This window comes from Zalophus californianus, chromosome 11, assembly GCF_009762305.2.
Source record: "Zalophus californianus isolate mZalCal1 chromosome 11, mZalCal1.pri.v2, whole genome shotgun sequence".
In the NCBI taxonomy this organism is placed as follows: Eukaryota; Metazoa; Chordata; class Mammalia; order Carnivora; family Otariidae; genus Zalophus; species Zalophus californianus.
The window spans coordinates 86,563,032-86,590,237 of NC_045605.1; the positions used below are offsets into that span (position 1 = coordinate 86,563,032).

The following is a 27,206-nucleotide window of genomic DNA, read 5'->3' on the forward strand; positions in this document are numbered from 1 at the left end:
ACTGGCCCTGAGGCGACACCCCCCCCCCCCCCCACCATCCTGGTACTACTAAGTCATGGGCCTTGGGGCCAAATTGGCCCTGCCATCCTGGCTGTGTGATCTCACACAGGTTGCTCTGCCTCTCTGTGCCCTGACTGCTCTGTCATCTGCAGAGTGGGGTACCCGTGTCACCCTCATCCCGGGTTAATGGGAGGCCAACGTGACGGCATCGGGTGTAGGGCCTGATGCACGGCAGAACCCTGAGATGGCAGCCACCTGCACTTGCGGGAAGGGTCTGAAACCCAGCACATGCTCATATGCCTCTGAGTCCCAGACCGCCATGAACAAGGACGACCTGAAGTCACAATGCCGGTTACGTGGACTTCCCGTGTGTAGAATGTTGGACTTGACAGAGCACGTTCCTGTCTACTGCTGCATTAACCCTGTGAGAGCCCGTGGACCCCACCGCTCATGGCCGATGACTGCGTCATGCTCAAGGTCACACAGGCAGGAGTGCGGACTCAGGCCCAGGACTGCTGGTTCCATACCCCGGGCTCATTCTGTCACATCCTGTGGCCTGGGATGGCTGCAGCAGGGAGCGGGTCCACAGGTCACCTGGGGGCTGCGCCTCCTCCCAGCAGCCCTGCCCAGCCCATTCCCTGCTCGGATGGAGGTCGTGTTGCGTCGGGCAGAGACCCCCTCGAGAGACCCAGGGTCATCCCACTGTCGCTTTGCTAGCTCACTGAGCTTACAGAGCACCTCGTTTGTGCTGCGTGCTGGCATGGGAAGCTGAGCCGGCCACCACCCCTGTCCCCTAAATCCTGTGTTCCAGAGAGAAAATGGGAAGCAGGTGCGTGGACAGTGTGTCCGCACAGGGTGAAGAGGCTGCAACAGGGGAAAACGTGGGGCGCTGGGGGCTGGGTGAAAAGGCCTAGCGGCACTGATGTGCAGTACGGTACTGGGGGCGGAGGGGAGGGTGATTTAGGCGGCAGAAGCTGTAGAGGAAAGCATTCTAGGGAGGGGGCCACAGTAGGGCACTCTCTGCTTTTCGAGAACGGTGCTGGAGAACAGGAAGTAGCTGTCCCACCCACCCTTCCCTTCTGGCCCCTTTTCTGGCTTCTAATAACTGCCTCTCTTGTCTCACTCTGCCCCCCAGAGCTGCTGGATGGCTCTGGTCGCAGCCTGCTGCCCTCCCTGTCACACCCCTGGGCAGGCCTGGCTCCCACAAACCAAGGTCCACCATCTGCTCCTGGAATGGGATGTGATTTCTCACACAGCCGCCAGGAGCCCTGAGCTGTGGGGACCTCTGAGCTGTTTTTTTCTTTCAAACAAACACTCTCCTACGAAATCGATTGCATCGCCCCTAAGCCATATGCTGTGCGAAGCCCCTGGAGCCCTGGAAAAGAACCACCAAGTCGGGAAGGGATGTGACCCCAGGGTGGCCTGACGTGCAGGGCAGAGTCTACGGGAAGTGGGAAGGCCTGCCCCAGGCGTAGGGAGACCCGGGCTGCAGTCCCAGCTCCACCAGGAAACAGCGGGGGTGGGGGGGGGGCTCTCCACGCAAGGGGGCCGTCTCCGCCACCCAGAGTCTCAGGGCCTCCAACATCTGAGGCCTCTCTGCTGGTTGAAGACCTGTATCTTCTTTCTGGATGACTTTCACACAGAACCCCCATCTGGAAAGATCTCTAGCTCTCCTGCTCCCCATGGGGGACTCGGACTACTGAAAGCCTGTTTCATGCTCCCACTTCACATGGGGCAGGAACCCCAGGTGCGTACCTGTGGCCATGGGCGGCCGAGTGGCTGAAGCAGTTCATATCCTCATGGAGGGAGGAGGCCATGCCGTTGGCTTCGAGCATGCTGAGCAGGGGGTCAGCGCCTCGGCTCAGCAACAAGCTGACCAGCTCATAGTTCCCTGGAAGACAAGGCAGACAGAGGGGAGATGCTCCCACCACCCATATCATCGTGTGCCTCTACGGGCTGCCGCCTGGCTGCCGAACTCCACAGAAATGCTGATGAATGGGGTGACAGGGAGCCCCCAGAGGCCAAAAGGAGAGGTCTCCAGGCTCACCTCAGGGACCTGGGCATGTGGCCGCAAGTCCGGCTGCAGGCCCCGCCAGGCTGAATGATGCCACAGGGAGGGCAAGGCGGAGCCTTGGGGCAGCGGGGGACCCTTGCTGGGCAGGGCAGCTGTCTGTATACCTACCAGCCGCAGAGGCCAGCTGCAGGGGGGTCTCCGTGTAGCTGTCCTCACCGCCACTCACCGCTGAGCCCTCCACATGGGCCCCGGCGTCCAGCAGCAGCTGCAGGGCACAGGGCAGGCATGGAGCAGGACACGTCAGCGTGGCAGGGAGTGTCTGGGAGGTGTGCAGGGGAGGCTTTGGGGGAAGGGCCTCTGGTTCCCTGCAGGCATGTGACCAAGATCCAGCTCACCTGGGCAGCTGAGGAACCTGAACTCTGGAACTTGAAGTTACCCTCAGGTCTTTAAGTTTCTAGAATCTTCACCTCTACTCTTGTGGTTTTGGACCAAGGCCCTGAACTGTGGGGACCTCTGAGCTGTCTTTTTCTTTCAAACAAACACTTTCCTACGAATCGATTGCATCGCCCCCAATCTACCAGGGGAAACTGAGGCTCTGGGGACAGCAGAGGTAGTGGGAAAGACACAGGGAAAGACACAGAAAGAGCTGAGTGTCAGTGCTGGCCACCAACCAGAGAGTGACCTGGGGCGGGGCACGAACCTCAGCTCCTGAAGCCCCAGGCTTCATCTCAAAAATGGCCAGAGGCCAGCCTTGCCGCCATGCTGGGCATGAAATGAAATGGTGCTCAACCCACCACAGGGATTTAATAACCAGAGGCTTCAAGTGATCTCCCTGGAGAGGTCTGGCAGGCAAGCTACCCAAGGCTGGGAGGCATAGGGCCAGGGCAAGACCTCGCTGTCCGGGACGCCTCTCTCCATTTTGGCAAGGGCAAGACGGCGCAGGGCTAACAGACGCCAAGCAGTTCCAGCTGAGCTGGGCCTGGCTTTGCCTTGGGGCAGGGGTGGTGTCTGTGCTGCTCTAACAGGTGACTTTGGGCTGCACCTCACCTTTCCTGACCGGCTGCCCTGGAGGGAGCACTTCGATCCTTCCCGGGTTTCTGGAACACCAAACCTAGGGGAAACCCCGCCGGCCCCATACCTGGAGACCAGGCACGAGCGGGCAGGCTGACCTGCAAGCCTGTGCCCCAGTGTGTGGGAAGTGGGGAACGGCTGTTGGCTGGAGGCTCTCGTCAGTCAGAAACCAGTTGTGGCACTGCCGTCAGAGCCAGTGCGCCAAGGTGGGGGAGGTGGAGGCCCACCTGATGGGGCGAAACTGGGCGCCGGTCCAGGCAGGTCCAGAGCATGGCCCTGCCGGCCGGTCTGGGCTAGGCCGGAACTCTGCTCAGTGCTCAGGAGGGCAGCAAGCAGCAAGCAGGCGGGGGACGGCAGCTGGCCTGGTGCAGACCATCTGCTGAGTCACTACGACAGGCCAGGGCCGTGCTGCTGCTGCTGAACAGACTGGACACGGCCCCCGCCCTCAGAGGACTTGCTAGGTGTAGCAGACAGTCTGCGAGGGTGACACATGAACTCTCAGGAAGGAGTGTGCAACCCCGTATTCCCCAGTGGCCTGCGGAGCAAAGGAGTCTGGGAGTTGAGTAGCAAGTGCCCTACCTGGGGTGGGCCACTGCTTGGCTCTGCTTCTGGGCCTGAACCCCACCCTCACACCAGTCACAGCTACCTGGGCCACCGTGGGCACCACATGGCGTGACTTGGCTGGACAGGTGAGCCGTGCCGCTCTGACTCCTCTCTCAGGACCTGGGTCATGCAAAGACTAAGCCTGTTAACGGGGGTGGGCAGAACCAGGACGCCCTGATATAGGGCCGGCTCTGCGGGACCATTCATGGGGGAGCAGAAAGGGCTACAGCTGGGCAAGTGGTCAGAGGAGAGGAAGTGGAGCACACGTGCCGATTCCAGCGTGCCCGGAGACTGCCGGACAGATACAGAGAAGCCGGGCAGGCCTGGGACTGCTCGGACCTGGGCTCCTTCCACAAGATTCCACAGGCATCCTTATGCTAAAGCCCCCTCCTTGAGGCAAACCGGGGGGCGGGGTCTATCCTGCTGACCCAGTGCGCGGCCCGAAGCAGCTCCTCTGCGTTCTCTGGTTCCAGGCAGGCAGGGCTACATTCAGGGCCCAGCCCCCCTGGCGAGCGAGGGCTCGCTGCACACGTGGCAGGAGCTCACCTGCACCACAGAGATGTGTCCATGCAGCACAGCGAACGTCAGCGAGGTCCAGTGCCGGCTGTCGGGGTGGATGGAGGGGTGCTTGGGAGAGTTGCTTGGAACCTGGAAAATCCCACAAAGGATCCATTTTTTTTTTTTTTTTGGGTGAGTGCCATTCCTGGGCAGGTGACACGGGCACTGGAGTGAGGGGGGCATCCTGTAGGGATGGTGACTAGGAGCCTATCCGAGTGCTTTCTGTTTAACTGGTCACGTCTGTGTGGCGCACCCCGTAGACAAGGCTCAGCAGGATGGTCGGTTGGTGCTGCCTGCGCTGGGTACAGACACGGCAGGGACGAGACTGTGCCATAACAGAACCGTGCCCATGCTCTCCGCTCAGCTCCCTGCTCTCAGACAGGAAGCCCGCGCGCCAGGAAAAGCGCTCCTGGCTCACTGTTATCTCTGTGCATCTGTATTCCCATCCCTCCAAATACCGCACCCAACGCAGCTGCTGGAGACCGTGGGGTGCTCCCTCGCTGGGCCAGGCGCCCCGCCATGGCTGCTCACCTGGATGTCCAAGTTCGCTCCCGCATCAATCAGCATCTGGACCATTGCCTCGTCCCCGGCCGCGCAGGCGTACATCAGCGGCGTCAGACCCTATGTGAAGCAAAGGTTGATGCTAAACCATCTGGGAATGGACGCAGTGCCACGTATTCCACAGGTGTCTGTGCCAGAAACCACAGTCCGGGTTCCTGCTTGATTCGGCTGCTCATCCAGAGCGGCCCTGCACCGTGGCTCGCCCTCCTGCCCCTTCTGGGTGCACTGGACATGCAGCCCGTGAGGCCTGAGTAGGGGCCATTTCCAGAAGCACTGTGGGACACCAGAGGGGTGAGGAGCACGGGCCCCGAAGCCCCCTCTGCCATGGCGAGCAGTAAACCATGTCCAGGTCACTCATTTCTCTCTGTGCCTCAGTTTCTTCTTTAAAATGAGACCAACAACAGTATCTGGCTCATAGGGTTGTTGTGAAGAAGACGAGTGACCATGTGTCAAGTGCCTAGCGCAGAGGAAGCTGACCTCAAGAGCTAAGGAATCTCAAGAACGCAGCGAGCCCATCGCTGCCCCGGTGTTATACTGCCTGCCATATCCTAACCCGCCCCAGGCCCTGGGCCCCTAAGTCCCTCCCTGAGGTGATTTACGTGCAACATCTCATCGAATCACCGTAACATCCCTATTAAGGAGGCTCTATTATTATCCCCCTTTTACAGACGAGGAACCGAGAGACCCAAGGCCGGGTCACACAAGGAGGAGGAACTCGCACAGGACCCCGGATCCACCTGAGCCGCGAAGCTCCTCCCCTTCAGAGGCAGCTCATAGAGCGCAGACAGGGGTCTGACTCGCATCTCTTGTGCTACTGAGCAAGTCAGAGCTTTCCTGAAAGCAGAGGCCCAGATCCTCCCCGAGTTTGGGTGGACGGCTCGCCGGGCTGCCTCCTGGCTGGGGATCTTTCTCCAGGGCCAGTAATAGCAGAAGCGGCAGTGGAAAGTATTATCCCACAGCTGGCTCCTGGTGAGCGTGTGTCTGGAGCCCTGCGATGTTATTTATTAGGTTATTTGTGTGTAGACAAGATCTTCTTACCTCATAAATCCCTGCCTAGTGCCCAGAGATAAAGAAATGGCCTGACATTAATCATGGGCGAAAGAGCTGTTTACCCACAGATCGTCCCATAAATACCAAGGCCGAAGGCACAAACAGGATCGAGTATTCAGAGAAGAGCCAAGTGCCGCCGAGGGCGGCTCTGGCTGGGTTTCAGCCCCCTCCGCACTTGCTTGACTTTGTTCTCTACACGTCTGTACGTGGTCCAGGGTTTACATTGGCTTGGAGTCTTTTTTGTGTCAGCCCCCCCGCCCCCCACTCCAGGTCCATAGGGAAGGAAAAGCATGAAGGGCTGAGGAACAGAGCTCACGGCTAATGGTCGCTGTCATCACATGGACAGTGAAACCCAGAAGAACGCTTACTGAGCCTTTATTATGCGCCAGATGCAGAAGCGTCCCCGAACCCTACGGGGCAGGGACTGCTGTCCGCCTTTGATGGAAGCGAGGAAGGTGACCCTCGGGGAGGTGGTCCAAGATGCCATGGCTGTGACTGGGCGGATGGCTCGGGCCTCACCCTGGCACCCTGGGCAGGGGGAGGACGCCCCAGGATGAAAGCCCCTGCAAGGCCCAGGGACTGGCCCTGACAGAGGCACCCCAAGGAGGTCCGGCACCCGGCCTGTGTCCTCCCTGCTGGCCCAGCCCACGCCCTGACCGTCCCAGCTCCACGCTCCTGCTCCGGGTCATCTCTTCTCCCTGGAGTGCCTGCCCTACCACTCTCTGCCTCAGCGCCCCCCTGCCCCCCCCCCGCCCCGGAGGCCCTGTTCCCCAGCCGTTCTGCTCGACCTGTCACCTGTCCAGGTCCACCCTGGCCTCGTGGTTGACCTGGCACTTCAGCACGCCCTGTCCTGCGCTGGCATCTCATGGGACAGCATTCCACCCAAGCCCTCTGCTGTCATGGAGCGTTCCCCCCGCGTCTGTGTGGCCTTCCAAACCACAGAGCCATCACCTACGTGGCGAAGATGCACGGATTGGTGTCAGACAAACAAACTGGACAGCCCATAGTGGTGAAGAGCTTGGGGTCAGACTGCTTCTAACCCCGGCTCTGCTCCATACTAGCTGTGTGACCTCAGGTAAACCAACTTCGCTGTACCTCAGTTTTCCTCATCTATAAAATGGGGATAATAATAGCATGACATCCTAGGGCCACTGTCAAGACTGAATGAGTTCATCTGGGCAAAGCGCTTTGAACAGTGCCTGGAACATATCAATGCTCTACAAATGTTAGCTCTTCACAGCAAAAACAATAAACAAAGCAAACAAACCCCTTAAATTCTATCTAAAATTGTAAATCATTTCTAATGCTTCCTTTTCCGGCTTCATTTTACTCTCTAGCACTTTTCACGGACATACTCTGTATTTTACGTTTCTATTTCTTAGCGCGTGTTTCCCCGACTAGAACGTTAACTCCATGAAAGCAGCAGGTTCTGTGGGCCTGGTATACAGAGTAGGCACACGAGGCGCCCAGGGCCCACGCCCCAGTGACTAGTATTCACAGCTGGAAATTCAGCTGGGACTCCTCCAGACTTCTTCCCAGCCCTGCACCATCCGGGACAGTCTTTGGCCTTCCAGCCAGTGGAAGCAGAATCTCTGTTACAAAGGTTTCCCCAGCGGCGCTAGGAAAGTCTTCCAGCTGATGCCCCACCAGCAACGGGAGGCTGCCCACTCCTCAGAAGCACCGAGCAGAGTGGCCTCGGTTTGGAACGGAAGGACTGTGCCACCCTCTCTCGCACGGCGAGTCCCTGCCTCTGTCCCCCGCACCTGGCTAGCGGAGCTCTCCGCACGCACCTGGTCGTCCATAGTGTTCACCCCGTCTGGGCCCAGGGCGTCGATGGCCTGGTTGATGAGGTCTGTCCTGCCACAGTTGAGCATGCGGAAGCCCAGGTCCTGGTTGAATTTTTCGGTGGCTGCTCGGGCGTCCAGCCTCCTGAAGGAGCTGAAACAGCACTCGGGTCTGCATAGATGAGACCCGCAGGTGTGTGAGCAGGACTGTGTGTGAGCGCCTCTCAAGGAGGTGAGGCTGACGAGGGGCAGGACGACAGGGTGGAGGGGAAGGACGGGGAATTTCGGTTCCATCGGCAGCAACTGGCCTTGTCATGCTCAGTGATGTGAGCACAAACGTCTGCTCTTCTACAAACATGTTAAAGAAGAGCTCGGAGCTGTCCATTGTCAGGAAATGAAGTCCCCTCAGGAACAACCCACCAGAGACTGCCTGAGCAGGACGCAGCTCCAGCCCGGACATGGGCCTCGGTGCTCGCCCGTGTGCTTTCTGCAGGGCGAAGACTACCCTCGGACTAGAGGACGGCCACTGTGGCCCAGTTCCAGTTCCTGGCTTACATCCTCTCTCCTCAAGGGCTTCCCGAGGAGGCCCGGAATTACCAAACAGATGGTGGAGAACGGCCCAGAATCCCACTGCCATCCAGCCATCCCACCAACGAGAGTCACAGATTAAAAACTACATCTATGAGACGGCACACCACAGGCTTCCCACAGGGGGCTTCGGCCTGGAGCCAAAGTGTGGAAAGTTCACGTCCCAGAATGACATTTGGGAATTTGCCACGGAGACAGAGGAGGATATAACTGCAGTTGGGGCAAAGGGTCAAAAAAAAAAAAAAAAAAAGGCAAGTCTCTCATACGACAAGGATGGCCACGGAGAACATTCTCCAGACGGACTTCAGGAGACCAGTCCAATATAAGACGGTCATGCTGGGACAAAGTTAAGAGCCCAGGCTTGGGGCCAAAGTTAAGAACCCAGACCTGGGTTCAAATTCAGACACCTGGCTAGCTGAGTATCTGTGGACAAATCAGTATTCCTCCCCGATGCCCAGTTTCCTCATTTGTAACATGGGCATTACAGCCCCTCCTTCTCTAAAGTTGTCATGAGAACCAAGATGACGCATGTACAAAGGAAGGGCTCAGCCCAGCGCCTACACCAATGAATAGTTGAAAAAAAATAGTGGCAAGTGTAGGAACAGAGGAGAGGAAGGACCCGCTTTTGCTGATTACCACTCCCCCCTCCCCCAAATATCCCACAGAGCCAGCCTGTGAGGGCTCTCCTGCCCAGATCCAAATGTGTGTCTGCTCCGTGACCAGCGGAAAGCAGCCTGGGTCTGGAACGATCCGTCTAACAGACACGGCGCCCACAGAGCACGCCCTGGGAGGGCCCCCCGCCCCCGCAACGTCCCGGAGAGGGAGGCGTGCCGCGAGCTCACGCCTCGCCGGTTCCGTACTTGAGCTGGCGGGGCTCACAGTCCAGGCCGGGCAGCAGCAGCCGGGCGGCCTGCCGGATGTCGCCGCTGTCTACGGTGAGGCTGCGGCGGTGCTCTGCGTAGGTGATGGCCACGCGCATCCACTCCATCAGCGGCGGCAGCAGCATGAAGGGCCTGGGAGGCAGCAGAGAGAGGGGGTGGGGGGTGAGGCCGGTGGGGCGCGCCCGCCAGCACGCATGCCCCGAGACCCACTACAGAGGCGGTGAGGTGCGGAGGGGGCATGCTCCTCGTCCTCACAGAGACCCCGATTTGTCCCATTCCACAGATACAGTGAGGAGTCAGGAGGAAGGCCCATCCTGGGCCACGGGCAGAACCCGAGGGCCTTAGGTGACCAGTGAAAGGAAGCGTTTGCCAGTGTGTCGAGGGGGGACCCTGAATTCGGACGGGGTCTCCGGGTCTCTCTCCGCAGAAGGGGAGACTGCCTCCTGGGTGGTGGGGGGGGGGGCGTCAGGGGGCAAGAGTCCCACAGACCCAGGCTCCCACCCCAGCTTTGTCCGAGCAGCTGTGCTCCATCACCACAGACCAGCGTGGCCCGAGCCTGCCCCTTCCATCTGTGAGAGGGGCTGTCGTGGAGCTGTGTGAGATGATGTACGGCACACAGCTCACGGTCGCCCCTTCCTCACCCTGCACCTGGGCTAAGGTGGGCCTTACGTCACTTCCTGTGGCAGGCCGGAGCCGCCTCAGCGTGGTGCTCCCCGTCCTACGGGGACAATTGTCTCGGGGCCTAACACTAAAAACCCAGGGCCACAGCAACATGGGGCACTAGGTGGAAGCAGGAAGAGACTTCTGTTGGGCAAGGCGTCTGAGTTGCCAACTCCAGGGGGCACCACTCATGAGGTAGTCCATATGTCACCAGGGGGCGCCATTCACACGGAATGGGACTAGTGCCCCCTGGCATTGAGCAATACGGCCAGCACAGCGGCTCAGGGGCCCGCCCTCTCCCTGCCCCAGGCCCTCCCAGCCCCATCCCGCCTGATCTGGGTTACCACTGGGGAGGCGGGGAGGCGGGGTCCGCTCGCTACTGAGACAGGCTTGCCTCCTGTCCTCTATCAGTTCTGGCAAGTCTCCTGTGGTGAAGGCCGTCTTGGGAGACCTCCTCACAGTCCAACTCATCTTAGTGGTTCGGGCCACCCTGACGGCCAGTCTTTGGCTGTATGACTCAATGGACAACAAGCCTGCTCTGCCCAGAGCTTTCCTTGCCCGGTCACAAGGATGAGGCAGCCCTGGCACCCTGCCCCTTGTGGCTGTTCTAAGGACAGCCCGAGTCCGCCTCCCGTTCCTGTGTGTGCTCCCCGCCCTCCTGATACCTGCCACTCCTCCACACCCCGCTCCCTCTGCTGCCCTGGGCTCCTTGAGCATTAGGCCTCTGCTGTCACCGCCATCTTGCCCCAGACGTGCAGAGAGGTACTGTGACCAGGAAAAGGCCCTCCGCTCTCTCTCCTCAGCCACTAAGTCAGTCAACTGGAATCAACGAGAGACCCTCAGATCACCGTCTCAGATTTCCACTCAGGAAATCGCCAGAACTTGAAGAGCTTCTCTCCTTGAGGGAAAGGATGCTTTTGTTTATTTTTCAACAAAATAAGCAGATGTGATCTTGAAGGTGGTTCATTTGGAAGTTATTTTGATCTTCTGGTTCCGTCATTTCAGAAAACCTATCTGGGTCTGAGTGTACTAATTGGAGTGGTGAGGAGAGTCACGGGTGGGGGAAGCCTGGCTGGTCTTGGCCTTCAAGAGTGCCCTGGATGTCACCCTAACCCATTTCCAGTCCTGGCTCATATCCTTTGCCAGGACACACCACACCACCAGGCCCCTGTGGTTCTCACCCACCCCGCCCTCCCTACCTCCTCAGGAGAATGAACCTGCTTTCACCTCTGCCCATCCAGACCCTGTTTATCCTTCAAGGCTCAGTTCCAGTACCTTCTCTTTCCAGAAGCCCTCCCAGACCCTCTCTCCCCGAGGAAAATAATCTCTTCCTGCTCCGAGATCCCTTAGAACTTGCTCTTCCATCAGTGAGTGTGTCTCATCTTCCTGACCAGACCCACTGTGCCTCAGAACAAGAACGATGGCCTGCTCATGTCTGCGTACTCCCAAGTAGGCCCAGCATGGGGCCTGAACACACTATGTCCTCAATAAACACTGGCCAAATGACCAAAAGTGTGGCTGAGCATCAGGAACTTGTTATGATGGATCTAAGTTTTCACTTCTGGACCAACTCCTGTTTCTGCTCAGAAAAGAATGGCATATAATTTTCACGGGCATAGTGCTGACTTGCTGGAGTGGGGAAAGCCAGGACTCTATGGGGGGAGCTTATAGAATGTAGGAAGGAACAACAAGCCATTTGTGAACTCCTCCTCTGTTTATAGAACTTTGATTATAAATACTCATTTGAATTCTCCCAAAATAGTCCAGGATTTTCCAATTCTGACATTGCAATGCTAGAAGGCAAGCTCAGACACATATTTCTATATATATCAGTTCTTCTGATCCAAGGGGAAGGCTTTATCTAAACCACCAGCATTGGAACTGAAGTGTAAATGAAAAGATAGTTCGTGGATTTGCCAGCCACTCTTCCATGTTGTGGCCAACAGCCAAGACCAAGTGCCAAGTATGGACACTGAAGCTCTAAGCAGCATCTCCCAGCTGCACTAGGGGAAATCCAGGAGGGAACTTGGGGAATCGCCAAGTCTAATCAGATGGTGTTGTGATTCATTATGCTCCAGGCCTCTTAGAACTTGGCACATGAAAAAATACAGCGTTGATAACCTCGGTGGGCAGGTACTGGGGACTGGCTCATTCAGCCTCCATTATCCCATCTTTGTTGGAGACATAAAACGTTGAAAACTACATTTCCCAGACTCCTTTGCAGCTAGGGTCCTGGAGGCAAATTAGGTTTCTCCATTAAGATGCAGCTGTGTGAGATCTGGTGAATAGGTGTGAGGTCGAGCCCACCTTTGTCTGTTTCTGCTAGCAAGCCAGGTCATGAGACATGAGGTCTATTTTTTCTTTTCTTACAGACCCTTCTAGTGTCCATTTTCCACCTTCCCGAGTGCTTCAGGGGCTGTGGTAGTGCTCCCGAAAGCAACCACAAAGATGTCTTGATTCCAGCTTCAATCGGAATCGCATTTCCAGGGCATGTCTCAGAGGAAGCAGCACCCCCCGCTGAAGAAGTCTGGTATCTCTTTGGAGGCTTGGCCTTGAACCTGCTCCTTGAGCTCTTCCAATGATTCTATTGGCATCTAATTCCCTGCATTAAATCCCTTCCTGCTTAAAATACCTAGAGTGGTTTCTGTTTCCTGAACTGAACACTGACTAGATATTCTCAACACACAGAAATCCTCCAGGGTTAAGTGTGTCCCTCCACCTCTGCAGTAGTGGCCGGTGTCCACCTGTCCATAAACAAGGCGGTGCCAGTCCCCACACTGACCTCTTCAGGCCCTTTTCCCTGGCCTACCCACCCCCCTGTGGTCCATGGGAAGGTAATGGGACAAGCAATTCATGGGCTTTCTCAGTAACATCCTTCCCTTGGCCTGTGGGTTCCAGGCTACTACTTCCTTTCTGGTAATTTCATGTAGCCCACTGGACATGCTGAGAAGCTGGCCTGTACTCCTGGACATTCTGGAAAATCCCTGTAAAAACTCCCATCCGTACCAGCCGCGGGTGCCTCCTCCCTGCTGGGGGAGAGGGCTCCAGAGGAGCGAGGCTGGGAATGTCAGACATCTGCATTGCCCCCATGCTTGGTCTCCTCCCAAAGAAAAAGGCGGTTTTTCTCTCCTTGCCATTCCTCTAGGCCGAGCTTGGCCACAAGCCTTTCACTGCCAGGGCGGGTGTCTGCTGTGCCAGAGGGGGTGGGGGCATGGCTGAAGGAAACGCCTTTGGTCGGCCCCTCTGCCACCGAGACTCCTCCTTGCTGGGTCCAGTATCTCTGAATAGCGGTTCTGGAGTGCTTTGGCCCCAGGATCCCTTTGTACTCTCGCAAATTATTGAGGCCTCCAAAGAGCTTTTGTTTAAGTGTGTTATTCTACGGCTATTTACTGTATCAGAAACCAAAACAGAAAATGTTAGGGGCACCTGGGTGGCTCAGTCGGTTAAGCATCTGCCTTCGGCTCAGGTCATGATCCCAGGGTCCTGGGACCAAGCCCCGAGTCAGGCTCCCTGCTCCGCGGGGAGCCTGCTTCTCCTTCTGCCGCAGTCACTTCCCCCGCCGTGCTCTCTTTCTCTCTCAAATAAATAAAATTAAAAAAAAAAAAAACACCCCAGAAAATGTTCAAACATGTAAATATGCAAGTTCGCATCCCCCATCAACCTTTGGTGTACTGTCATCACCTGTCACATAGATTCTGTAAAACTCCCCTGGACACATGTGAGAAGATGAGAGTGAAAAGGCAAGTAACACCTTATTCTTACAAAAATAATTTTGACCCTATAGACTCCTGAAGTCTCTGGGACCCTAGGGGGTCCCCAGACCACACTTTGAGAATCACCTTAAGACAAGGCTGTACTTGGGGGCGCCTGGGTGGCTCAGTCCGTTAAGCGGCTGCCTTTGGCTCAGGTCATGATCCTGGGGTCTTGGGATCGAGCCCCACATCAAGCTCCCTGCTCAGCGGAGAGCCTGTTTCTCCCTCTCCATCTGTCTGCCACTCTGCCTACTTGTGCCCTCTCTCTGTCAAATAAATAAATCAAATCCTTTAAAAAAAAAAAACAAAAAAGACAAGGCTGTACTTGGGCTGAGTGTGGGGCTGGGATTCTGCCTCTGATGGCACACGGTTTGGCCAATTCTAGAATACTGTATGATTTGCATGCACCTTCCCAGCCCAGTGAACTGAGGCTCCTAGCCCCCTTCCCTGCAGCATCCTCACTGCAAGAAAGCCCCAGTGTCCTGGAAGCAAGGGAACTGGCTCTATAACCTGGGGCAGATCATTACACTCTTTGGGCCTGTTTTTCTCTTAAAGAAGTGGCTTCTAGATATTTCCCATTGTGAGAACCTCTTTTGCTGCTATTTCACAGACTCCCTGTGACAATGGCTCTATCTACTCTGCAGTGATCTAGAGTGTGGGCTCAGGAGGGAGCCTTCTAGGTTGGGATCCCAGCATTACCACCAATAAACTCAATTGTGATCCTGTGCCCCCTCAGCCTCAGTCGTCCCATCAGTGAAATGGGTATAAATAATAGGACCACCTCACGAGAAATATGCATGGAAGTGCTTAGCCCAGCATTTGGCCCATGGCAAGTTCTCAATAAAGGTGAACTATTATTACTATGTTAGTATCTGTTGATAGAGAAAACACATAATAGCAAAACAGGCTATAGGAATCTGGTCCTATTAAATGCCTCAACTCTAGCTCTTCAAGTGGGGCCGACTCTCCCCTCCCCAGCCCTGCAGCAAGTATAAACATGTAAAGATTGCAAAAGCCTGCCAGCAAACTGCCCATCACCCACTCCATCCCAGCTCATAAAACAGACAAAACAAATGCAACCACTATGTTGAGTGTGATCTGGAAGCTGTTTCTGGGCAGCGTAGGCTCTTGGCCTTGGCGGTCGAGGATCGTGCATGGGGGAGGAGACGACAAGGAACAGACTCACCACCACCTGACATGGGGGTGGGTGGGCATGGAATGACGGCCAGGGGCCTGCGCTCCCTGTCCACCCCAAGTGCTGCTGAAATGGTCACACTCGTGCATACCTGCACATGGGGTGGGGCTGCCGCTGTGACAAACCAAGCCACTTAAGAGGGCCACAGACCGGCAGCATGTGTCTGTGTGCACGCAAAACAGCGGTTACCGCGACGTGGGACCGTCCAGGGTGTGCACCAGTGGGAAAGGGTTTCCACGTGACTCCTCTTTGCTAGGGGAGGAAATGGAAACGCCCTGGGGCCAAGGGCTCCGCCCAAGGTCACAGAGCCAGTTCAGCAGCACCAGGGAGACCAGCCCCACGTGTCATGACTCAGTTTCTCCTCATGTCTCTCAGTTAATCATATACCTGAACCTGAGTATATCAAGCCAAGGGGCTCATAAGGCCCTTCAAGAGGACTGGGCCTGCAAAAGCCACTTTTTCCCCCCTTAAAAAAAAAAAAATGAAAGAGAATAAACTTCTTAAGGCCTTGGTTTTTAAAGGTCCCTACAGCCTGGAAAAAATAATAAACCCGGCCCCACTCAGCAAGGATAAGATTTATTGGGATTACAGCCCTATAAGCAGTGTCTTAACAACATGGAACAGGAAACGACTCTAATTTCCAGCTCAAAGCAGGCTCTGTTCTTCCTCGAGGTGGGCAGTGGCCTCGGGTAGAGGGGCAGTTTGCAGGGGGGGTACAGGCCTGTAACTGGAGGCTGTGCACCCCGAGCCATGAGAAGGCCCGTGCCTCTGTCCACCCCACCCGCCCCCGGCAGGTCCGTCCCCTCTGTGCCCACAGGCTGGGCAGGGCCTGGAGACCTGGCCTGAGCTCAGCCCTGGGAAAACCAGGCGGCGGTTTCTTCACTTCCAGCCTTGGCAGGGAGCACAGAGGGCTCTGGGTGTGGATCTGGCTCCAGGGGCTGGAAAAGGGTTTGGGGGGTCCTTGCCGCCTTCGTCTTGCTCCCTAAGGAGAATGCCCCCTTCCCCAGGAAGCTCAGCCCACCTTGCCTGTGAGCACCCTCAGTCCAGGAGAGGAACCTCATGGCGGCCCGCCAGACAGTCTCCCACCCTCAGCCCTATGTTCTCCCCTTGAATCTGTGCCACCTTCAGATGGAGCCACTGCCAAGCACTGGGGTTGCATGGGGCCATCTCCCTGCTGCATCACCCTCCTCCTAGCTCCCCCTGTGGATGCACTGCTCCCGTTCCCCGCCCCCCCCCCCCCCCAGCCCCATGCTGTCTGGGCTGGGGCCATAGAGTGGAAGCATCAGGAACCAGCAAAGAGGCCCCGCTCTGCCCAATTGAACGACAGCTCTGCAGGCAGACTCCTCTGGGAAGGTCAAGGTCAGCTCTACCACGCCGGCTCTGCGGCCTTCACCATCGGTTGTCTAAGATTTGCGAGAGCCACTGTGGCCTAAAACACTAAGCCAAACCGTCCATACAGAAAAAAAGCCACCGTGTCCCACTGAAGTCAGAGGCAACTCTCAGCACAAAGGAAGCAATTCTAGTCCGGTTCACATCTTGGACTAATTAATTTTCTAGAATTGCTTGGTAAACCAGAAATGGTTTGGCCCAGCTGGGAGTCAGAGTCGAGTAAGCACCTCCTCTGATCCCCAGGCCTACGTTCTCCAGCACCCACTCTGCCCCAGCACCTGAGCTGACCCACGGCAAAGTCTCCACGTGGGGGTCAGAGGACTGGTGTCAGAAGCAGAGCTCAGGGCTTGCTGAGGGGGAAATACTCTTTTCGTATTAAAACTCATCTGTTATGGATTAGAGGCCTAAAAAAACCTCTACTTGACCAGATATACATATGGATATAAATTTAGAATATGACCAAGTCATGATTAGCCATGAGCAATTTCTCTGCCTCTTCCCAGGGCTAAAAGTGGGCAGTGGGATGGGAGGTCAATCAGGTGACAACTGGGCATCTTGGCTGGGCTCCCGAGGCATGCAGGAATAACAGAAGAATACTAACAACTAACATTTCTAGAGCACGCTACGCACCTGGCACTCTTTTAAGCTCCCCATACCTATTGACTCATTTAACCCTCATATCGATGTTACGATGTTACGAGGTAGCTACTATTATTACCCCCATTTCACACATGGGGAAACCAAGGCCTAGCGAGGTGGACTACCTTGCCCCAGATCACACACCTCAGTAAGTGACAGAGCTGGGATGAGGTCCCGGGCTGTGTACCCCAGCCCCCAGCTCCAGCACAGAGCATTCCGCTGCCACTCAGCTTAGGAAATCAGCTCTGGTCCTCCACTTTCCTGACCCTTCCCCATCTCCCTCATCTTAGGGATGAGGAGTTTTAGGCACAATAACCGTATCTTTTGTCACCCAAACTGGCCCACTTCTGAGAGGAAAATGGAGAATTGTTGCCAATCACACTGGACAGCAAACTGTCTCAGACAAACCAAAACATCGGGTCACCCTAGCAGGAGGGTAAAGCACATGGTGGGCTCACGCCGTCCCCTCCTGCCCACCCGAAGCGGCTCTCCTTTCTGCCCCCCAGCCCTGTGCCTTCGCAGTCCCTACCCTATCTGTCATCATTTCATTCGAGTGTAAACCTGCTTTCTCTTCAGACTATAATTTCTCCAAAGGCAGCGACTTTTGCTCACTGACATCTCCCACCCCTCAGCACAGGGGCCCACGTTAGAAATGCAATCTTTGAATCTGTAAACGTGTGGCACGTTTCTCCCTCCTGGTGGCAAAGCCTTCAGGCTGCAACCGTGTTTTCAGGGGTCCGCTCTCACTCCAGAACTCTCTGTGGAGCTCCAGAGTTCTTCCCAGGGGGCTCCATGTGCTATGGAGTCGAGGGCATCAGGCCCAACAAGCAAAGGAGCTTGTGAAATGGGGACCGACTTCGTCTTTCATTCTTGGAGGCTTGAGTTGGCTTGGGTATTGGCAAATGGTTGCCTTCAGAAAAAGAAAATACTTCCCAGATAAAAAGCCAACCAGGGGCGCCTGGGTAGCTCAGTAGGTAAAGAGTCTGCCTTCAGCTCAGGATCTCAGGGTCCTGGGATGGAGCCCTGCGTCGGGCTCCCTGCTCAGCAGGAAGCCTGCTTCTCTCTCCTGCTGTCCCTGCTTGTGCTCTGTCCTTCTCTCTCAAATAAATAAAATCTTAAAAAAAAAAAAAAAAAAGACAACCATTTCACAGAATTTTCGACCCAGGAGCAGTGTCCCGGGGTGGGGCTCCACTGACCGGGGTGACCTCCCGCAATTTCGGGGCGGGGGGCAGGACAAGGATGCTGGGGGAGCCTTCTCCGGGAGGGAGGCAGCAGACATGCTTCTGCAGATGTCTGCGTGCTGCTGCGCCCTGGTGGAGGGGACACAGCCATCTGTCTTCGGTAACTGGGCCTGCGTCCAGGGTGGCGTCTCCATGGGAGAGCCGGTACAGATTCCAGGGGAGAGCCTGCACACAGGCCACCACCCTGTCGCCTGGTCGCGCCGCAGGGAGGGTGCTGGGCGCACCGGGGCGTCGGGCCCGTTTCTCAGGCACCAGTTCCCCGCATGGTGGCCGGTGCACAGGTGGCTGGTCCAACAGGCCACAGTGGTACTGCTCCCCACACCCCTGGCGGGGAGTGGTGTCAAAGCAGGCCTCTCTCCACTGGGGTGTGGCTACCTTGGCCTACCCACCATACCTCACCTGCAGAGCTGCCATGGGCAAGAGACCCACCTTCTTCACCTCTGCTCGGGGTCCGGGATGGCTGATGAGAGACCACCAACTCTTCCACCGTACGCAAGCCAGACGGGCAAGGCCTCCAACCTGTTGAGGACCTACTACGTGTTGAGCAGGCATGAGACCATTCTGCACACATGACCCTATTTCTAATACAGCCACTGTGCAGGGGAGGTCTAATTATCAGTGTGCATTTTACAAATGTGGAGACTGAGGCTTTGAGGGGTTGAGACACAGATCCAAGGCCACATAGCTAGCCACTGGCAAACTGTTCAGCTTTAAAAGGAAAAACAAACAGGTTCTGGGGTCTTTTGCGAGACCAAACTGCCACACGCAGAATGCTCTGAGCCTGCCATCTGGCTGAAACCCGGGAATCGGGCAGAGTAGACAAAGGGCTGGCCTCAGTGGCTCCCCCAGGCCAGCTTCTGCACCTACGGCCTCATCAGCCCTGAAATCAGCAGGGAACGGGAGGCTGGACTGGGCCCCAGACTCTCAGGGGTATTCTCCAGACCTCTGAAGAGACTTTCCCCCCCAAATTTCCAATATGAAAGTAGCAAAGTGGGGCCAAGTCCCAGGTGGTCGGTCCTGTGGGAGGAGGGGGATCCCTGTGTAGAGCTGTGTGGCAGGCAGGAAGAGCGGGCCAGAGAGCAGCCCGGCCGGCCTGCAGACATCACCTGAGCTGCTCTCCTGTCCCCTCCGCGCTTGGGACGTCAGTGGCTCAGCCCTGGAAGCCACTGTTGAGAAAGCGAAGTCCATTCCCTGCAGAGCTGGGATTTCCCAGCACACCAAGGCTCGATAGTGCAGACAAAGAGGATTGTTACAAAAACACAGCCGATGAATGAAGCCCCCAGGCCGGGTGGCTCCCTCCCAGTCTTCTTTTCTGTGAGGACCGGTGGCCCCAACAATGGGGCAGGAAGTCAGCCGCAACAGGCAGCCCCCGGGGGCACTTGTCAACAGCAGGGCCGGGATCCTGCCCAGTCTCCATCCCCCGTTATCTGGCACTGCTGCTTCCTTTGTCTGCCCCCAATCCCTGGCTCATTCCTTGTCAGAGGCTGGACAGATGCCCACCGTCAGGCTGGCCACTGTGAGCCAGCACACGCTCGTCTGCCCAGGAAGAGGTCCCAAGTGATTGAGCGCCGGCCGCCTACGTCATGCTGGGTAGAGGCGGTGCTGCCCAAGAGACCCGGCTCCCAGGGTCCTGCCTCCTCTCTCCTGGGAGGTGGGAGGGACACAGCACCCCTGATGATGTGAATGCTGTGCTGTTATAATCAGGCCTCCCTGCCTGAGCTCCGATCTGTCTCTTCCTACCTGGGACCTTGGCTGCCTCTCTGACCCTCTCCAGGCCTCAGTCTGCTCATCTGTAAATGGGAACAGTAACCGCTTTCTCCAGGAGCTCTCGTGAAAATCTATCAGAGAGCCGTGTATGTAAAGTGCTTTACAGACTGTGAAGCTTTGACTAGATGCTTCCAGCCTGTGTAAAATACACCAGATTGTCTCATTCCCCAGCTGAAACCTAGTAACCACAACCCATCTTGTGGGGGCATCGGGGCCAAACCAGCAAGCAAGGGGCCAGGGTACCCCAGTAATGGTGGAGAGCGTCTGACCCTCAGTCCACTTGGTCTTTGAACCAATGGGTGGATGAAATTCGGGTTTTAAAGTTTTCTTCAATCCTTGGATGGTAGGTTGTGATAAATCTAAAGTTTGTACACATCTCTGTCCGAAGCAGGCCTCACTCAGTCCTTTGTGACATCTGGTCTACTTCACCCTCTCTGTCACTTGCCTGGCTCCCTGGCTTCTGTCAGGGCTGAGTTAAAGGAATTGCAGGGACTGAGGGCATGTATATGAGAGGGAGAGAAAACATGCATTTTTTTTTTTAGATTTATTTATTTTAGAGAGAGCGGGAGAGTGAGCAGGGGGAGGGATGGAGGGGGAGAGGGAAAGAGAGAATGTCCAGCAGACGCCCCGCTGAGCCTGACACGGGGCTCCATCTCACGACCCTGGGATCATGACCTGAGCCGAAACCAAGAGTCGGCCGCTTAACTGACTGAGCCAGCCAGGCGCCCCAAGAAAACATGCCTTCTGAGTAGACGTGACTTTTTAAAATTCACCATTGTTTCTGGATTATTTATGCATTAAACACGATTTAGTTGTTTTAGGCCTTCCATAAGGTTGACGAAAACAGTAATTACACGGATAATAGCAGCTACCACGTTTGAAGAAGCTTACTCTGTGCTAACTCCTTTAGACGTACAACCTCCCATAATTGCCACAAGAACCTCTGGAAGTAGATCAAGCCATTCTCCAGTGAAAGCTGAGAGGCTGAGGCCAGAGAAATGAAATAAGCTGCCCAAAGTCAGCCAGCTCGGAACTGGCAGAGCAGAGACCCCATGCTGCGGTCGTTCTGACACCAGAGTCCAACCTTCAGGCTCCTGTTTCATTAACCGAACAACTTAGCTAACGGCCTACTATGTGCCAGGGACTGTTCTCTGTGCCGGTCACACAGCGGGAACAAAGCCCATCTATGGTGCTCACATTCTAGAGGGTGGGGAGCGGGGGACGGACAAGTAAGCAGACAGATGCGTCACTGCCAGGTATCAGCGGGCCAAGGAAAGTGCTCTGGAGGAAAGCAGCAGTGGGTAAAGTGACGGGGAGGGACCGGGCGTGGGAGGGACCACTTGCTGTGCACGGCGGCCTGTAAGCAAGCCCCTTCCGAGGTGACTGGGGGCGCCAGTCCGGGGAACACGGGGAAACAGGTACTAATTCACCCAATCACTATTCTGATTTCTTTGACTTCTACTTTGAGTAAGCAGATGGGAATTTAATGCACAGAAAGGGGGAGAGGAAAAGAGAAAAAAGAGCTTAACATTGCAAATCTTCTTGAGATGGTATTTAAGGGAACCCTAAGTCAGTCCCATCAAGCCCCCACTGCCATCATCTCTATTATTTGATAAGAAAACACTTTCGCAAGCTGAGCAAAAGATTAACGAGCCCACTTCTTCAGACTGAGCACACAGCCTATCCGTGGCGCTTCCTATTTATGTAAAGTGCTCGGCTGAGGGGAGACATCCCCCCTTCTGCATCTGGAATGGAACAAAGAGGCGCCTCTCCTCGCTTTGTACCTCTCTTGTACAGAGAGTATTTCCCCAGAACCTGGGGGGGTGCCCCTTGGAGGCAGAATCTGGAAGCACAGGAACCATCAGACGTGGCTCACTTTACACAGGGGGGAAACTGAGGCTCAGACGGGAAGCTGGACTTGCTCAGATCCCAGAGCCAGAGGGGCAGGAACTGGACTTGACCCTCAGGCACCTCTGAGGATGTACTTTTCCCCTGGAGAGCTGCTCTAGCCCCACCTGGACGTATTAGCCTAGACACGCAGTCAGTGAGAACTTGAAAAAACAAACACCAAATTCTTGTGATTTTAAAATGTAGATCCGGTTTTGTCATGAAATAAATACTTTGAAACAACAAAGTCCTTCTGTGACTTTTGCTGCCCCATGCCACTTGGCCTGTCCCCATCTTCCTGTGGCTGTCCTTTAAGGCCCCGTTGAAATCCCGCTGCTCTGATGCCCTCCCCGAGCCTGCCAGGCCCCTTGAGATCCCCCTGAATATGGCCGTGGTGAGGATGACAGAGCATCCTGTGCTCCAGGAGCTGCTCCAGGAGCTGCTCCAAGGGCTTTCATTATATTAACTCGATCCCCACAATACCCCTGTTAAGAAGAGACCAAGGCATGGAAGCTAAATGACATGCCCGAGGCCACCCAGTTCATCAGCGGCAGAGCTGGGACGGACCGGGCCGGCTGCACAGCCTGAGGGCCAACCTACATGTGACCATGCAGCGGGTGGGTTTTGCTCATTCTTGATCTCCTGTCTTGGTCTCCTTTCTTGGTCCAGCCTCCCTCATGAGGCTGGAGACTCCATCACAGAAGGCACTCTTCATAGTTCTCTCATATCCCTTCCCCACTGATTGTCAGAAGTACAGGGAGAAACGTGGGTTAATAAGCAAAGCACTGAAGATGGTATCTGCCACTTGGAATGTGCTCTCTAAATGCTGGTCAGGGCAGTGCTTGTAAGGAGTCACGTTACTAGTTGCATTATTAGCAGTGGTTCAGTTAGTAATATCAGTATTAGTAAGAGCAGTCACGTATCAGTACTTGAGAACCACCTTTTAAGAAATGCCATTCTAGGTCAACGAAGAGAGCCCACTCTGGGTGTCAAACATGTGTCATCTAAACACGTTTCTGACCAGTAATGAGGAGGAGGGTGGCAGCCGACATTTAACATGTATTTTTTATGAGCCAGGCACTGAGCTCAGTGCTTCGCCGTATTATCTCGCTTACTGCCAGTGGTCATCGTACCTTCGCCATTTTCCCAACAAAGAAACTGAGGCCTTGAAAGATGAGCTGACCCGCCATACTGCTGGAAGACAGCAGAGAGAACACCTCCAGAGTGACGTGAGAAGCTCATAGAATCTTTCTCCTCTTGGGCGGGATCTAAAACCCCAGGAGTGGACTTCGGGGGAAGTGAGGGGACCTGCAATGGCCGGTGCCTTGGCTGGCGTCACCACTTCCAAATTCTGTTCACACACTTGCTGGAAACTTCTTGACTAGCCTGACATGGAATGGAGCAGCTAAGAGCAGGGCCAGACACACACCGTCTTCCACCAGGACCCCACCCGGATGAGGGTTTCGTCCTCTGAGCAGCCCCGGAACCTGAGCAGAGCTAGAGCTCTGGGAACTGCGTCCTCAGATGAGTATCAAACCAGCACGTTGGGCCCCTAGTCCCTCCTGAAGCTGTCTGGTGGGGCAGAACCACACACCGGACTGCTCTAGGCCGGGGCGCTGGGCTGGATCTCAGTAGGAAACGCCTCTCCTCCCAGCATCAAGGCAAGCAGAGTCGGAAGGGCTGCCCGCCCTCTGCTCTCCTCACTCTCGGCAGGGTCCGGGCACTGAGTGAGGCAGGCTGGTGTGAGGGCAAAGAAGAACCAGCCAATCACAGCAAGCACCAAGCCAGAGGACAGGGCCAGAACCCTCCAGGCCAAACTGAGTCCTCTCCTTATCTTGGCCCATGCGGCCCTGGCTTCCCTGCAGCTTCGTCCTGCCCCCCGATTCCTTCTTCTCTACCACGTTGCTCCTGTCTGTCTTGGCTGGGGACCCCATTCTCCCCCGCCTTGCGGTCTCTGCACGCTGTTCCCTCTGCCCAGTACAAGTGGTCATGTTAATCATCATAGTAGCTCATATGTGGCATTTACTGTGTCCCAGGTCCTGTTCTAGAATATTAGGAATGTGAGCTCATTTAGACCTCGCACCTTACAAGTGATCGTAAGGACTATGTGTTGGTGGTCTATAGAACCGAGCTTTGGAGGAACCTACTGACCGAAGGCTCTAAAATCACTAAGTGGTAAGTCCAATCTGAAAGGCACGTGTTTGAATACAGTCCCCTCCTCAGACAGGGCTCTGGCAGGCTAGGAAGTCATGACGCCGGACACTTCCAGGCTTTGTCTCCCATCACGCTGACTCGGCTCCCACGCTCCTCCTGGCTGAGCGTCCTGGGCCTCGGCAGCCCGCAAGCCTTCTGAGTGTGCTTCCCGCCAGTAAGGGGCACCGGGCGGGGCCAGGGAGAGGCCCGGGCTCCAGCAAACGCACTGGTCTGTGGACAAGTGGCCTGCTGTCATTCCTAGGATTCCCAGATAGTCTCCGCTGCTGCTGCCATCAGATCAGATGCACCTGGGAATGCCACTTGCTGAGCCCGGGCCCTCCAGCGCCCGAGGTTCTGAAGCAGAAAATTGGTTCGCCTCCTGTGTGCCTCAGCCCTCTCTGCACCACGAACTGTCTGTCTCCCTCACGGGTTCTGCTTGATGACGCTTTCCTCCAGCAATGTGCTGGCGAGCTGGCAGACCTCCTGCCGCTCCTGGGTGTCCATGCTGCCTTCCTCCCCTCTTCCCAGACGCCATCCCAGGAGGATGATGGCCAAGGAGGTATCTTCCACCCAGGATGCTCTTTCGGCTAGCTCATCCCACCGCCTCCAGGCATGACTAGCAAGGACCACACTTAGCCAGATGGCTGTCCATTCTCCTCCAGACCTCGGGGGAAGGAGGCTCCCCCATCTCCATGGGCAACGCTGGATCTCTGACAGCAAGTTCTTTCACTTTTCAAGCTTGGTCTCGGGTGATGACATGCCCTGCAGGGCAGCAGCTGTGACTAATCCTGTGTTTGAGACCCTGCCTTGTGCCTTGCCCGTGCCTGTGATGCAGAGCTGCCGGGCAGGAAAGGTGCTCTGGGAGGGCGCAGGGAGGTTCCATCTGTGAGGCTCTCCCAGGGTGGCAAGGGACGGGTGCTGGGAATGGACAGGCAGGTGGGGCCAGCATGGCCCTGGGAGACCCACCCAGGGAGCCTTGAGAGCTTGAGGACCAGGGCTTAGCAGCCGGGTGGGGCAGCTGCAGCTGGGCACAGTGAAGGGCAAGGGCTTTGAGGTCGGAGAGACCTGGTTCAAATCCCTGCCCAGCACTTAGCAGCTGGGTGCCCCCTCCGGCCTCGTGCCTTCGTTTGTAAAATGGAGGTCATTCTAGCACCTACCTTGCTGATCTGTGGGGCACAAAAGAAACAAGGTAGGTAGAAAGGCTACCTTTTATGTGTACCGCACTTTGTCCTCCCCACTTCACAGGTGAGGAGCCTGGAGCGTGGAGGGGCCTGTGCGGGAGGCTGGACCAGGGTCGAGGCCTTGGGGCCAAAGCCTGGGCTCCTCTCCCTAGCGCTGCTGGCTCACTGTGACGGCACATACAAGTATGCTAGAGGGCCCGGCTGTCCCTTGCAAAGCCACCCCGCCTGCCTACCCTGGACTCCTACTGTTTCTGCAGCTCCTTCCTCCCACCACCTCCCCTCCCACACCCAGAGCAGGAGGCTCTGGGGAGACGGCCCCTCCCGGGGAGATACTAAAGCCCGACTGAGCCGTGCAGAGGCAGCACATGACTTAGCAGGGAAGGCCGTGATGAGCCTCACACAGAGAGAGGAACGCATGTCCCACCCTTTATCAGCATGGATGGGGTCACATGGCCTCCTGTGGGAAGGAAGAAGGACCATTTCCTCCAAGCGGAAATCTCTGAGCACAGACCTGGATGGCATCAATCAGTGCTACCATGTGGCCAAACCCATTCCACCAAACTGAGTTCCTTAGCCTCTGTGAGCAAGGCAGTGGGAAGAGATCACTAAATCCCCACAGACCCAGAACTCCCCAAGCCATCCACTCCCTGAACAGAGGTCTGCAGGACCCCATTCCACCATCACACCGGCAGTCAGAGGCTCTGGATTCTGGCTGGGTGCACTTGGCCCCCACACTCCTCACATGGGACAGATGGAGGAACTTCAAGAGTCAATGAAATGGGGGTATAGGGGACAGAAAGAGACAGATAGCCATCCCCAGACTCACAAAAGCAAAGCTCTGTTACCCTGGAGCCAAGTCCGATTATTTGTGTGTATAGAGAGGTTTCCCCAGAGCTCTGGTGAGGATACCAGCGTGGTGGTGCCTTGAGGAGACGTGTGGCTTTGCCTGCCATGGAACGTGAGCTCGGTGGCCCCCAGGAAGGGCCAGCCAGGGTCCCCAGGGCCTGCCCCATCCAACGGAGTCCAAGCATGGCAGGACCCCTTTCAGTAGCCAGGAGCCGGGCCACCACACGGCTGTCAGGCTGTCTGCCAACCTGGGTATTTTTAGGGTGTCCTCCTTTTTGTGCCCAAATCTGAAATGTCTGGATACTTTTTTCCTAATGGTGGTTCCAATTCCTCGTGTATCTAATATTCATTCGAAATGATTCATGGAAAAATGGCTTAGCTACCAATTTTTTTGTGCCACAGACAGGGTGGATGTTAAATAATGAGATATCTACACACACACACACACACACACACACACACACACACACACACACACACACACACACACACACACACACACACACACACACACACACACGGTGGATGTTAAATGAGATATCTACACACACACACACACACACACAGGGTGGATGTTAAATAATGAGATATCTACACACACACACACACACACACACACACACACGTTGCCACTGAAGCTTAGCTACTATGATCACGTCCAGACAACAGCCCAGGTCATACAGAAACCCCGCTGCTGTGCTGTAGAGCACTGGGGCCGGGAATTCTCCCAGGAGGAAGGCCAGAGGGCAGCCACCAAGACAGCCAAGGGGTTCTGGGCACGACGGCTGCAGAGGAGCACCTCCCTGGCTTGCCCCACGGCCAACGGCCACGGTCACCACCAGAGGGCCAAGCGGCCCAGGCCAGGGCAGTGGGCCCAAAGAAGGCTCTTCATCTTCTCCCAGACACATTTGCTTGGGTGATCAGGCCCCGCCTAGCACCCTTGGGACCTCATCAAAAAATCAGCGAGTCCCCCGCACTCTTCACAGGTTTTCCTTGCCCTTTCTCCCGCCCAGCCAACTCTGGAAACCACAGCAATTTCTCCACAAAGCAGAAACAGCTGTGGCTTTGGGCCTCTTCTCTGGTTCCACCTTCCTGCCGGGTGCTTCCTTCAGGAAGCCTGGAGCCTCCCCCCGCTGCCTTCTTGCTCGGGGTCAGGCCCGGAGTAACTTACCTGGGCCCTGCATCCGCTGTCCATCTCCCAGACGATCTAATAAAGACACCGGTTATCATCAAGCAGCGGCAGCCTTTACTGGAAACCTACTACATGTGTGTCCCTGGGCCATGGCTGCTTTATGTCTCCTGTCTCACAGTACTGCACGTGTACTGGTTGTGAGCACAGCCTCCGT

The 27,206-nt window shown here is 56.0% G+C and overlaps 1 protein-coding gene across 7 annotated transcripts in view; it reads right to left on the reverse strand.

Annotated features, from left to right (window-relative positions):
• Positions 1–27,206, reverse strand: part of ABTB2 (ankyrin repeat and BTB domain containing 2) — a 226,094-nt gene that overhangs the window by 9,870 nt on the left and 189,018 nt on the right. For all 7 annotated transcript variants that reach the window (XM_027581368.2, XM_027581369.2, XM_027581370.2 and 4 more), the window contains 6 exons: positions 9,090–9,242; positions 7,648–7,813; positions 4,778–4,867; positions 4,235–4,336; positions 2,183–2,279; positions 1,756–1,891 (listed from right to left, as the gene is read on the reverse strand). In XM_027581368.2, coding sequence (XP_027437169.2) covers positions 1,756–1,891; positions 2,183–2,279; positions 4,235–4,336; positions 4,778–4,867; positions 7,648–7,813; positions 9,090–9,242 — 744 coding nt within the window. The remainder of the gene's footprint in view (positions 1–1,755; positions 1,892–2,182; positions 2,280–4,234; positions 4,337–4,777; positions 4,868–7,647; positions 7,814–9,089; positions 9,243–27,206) is intronic.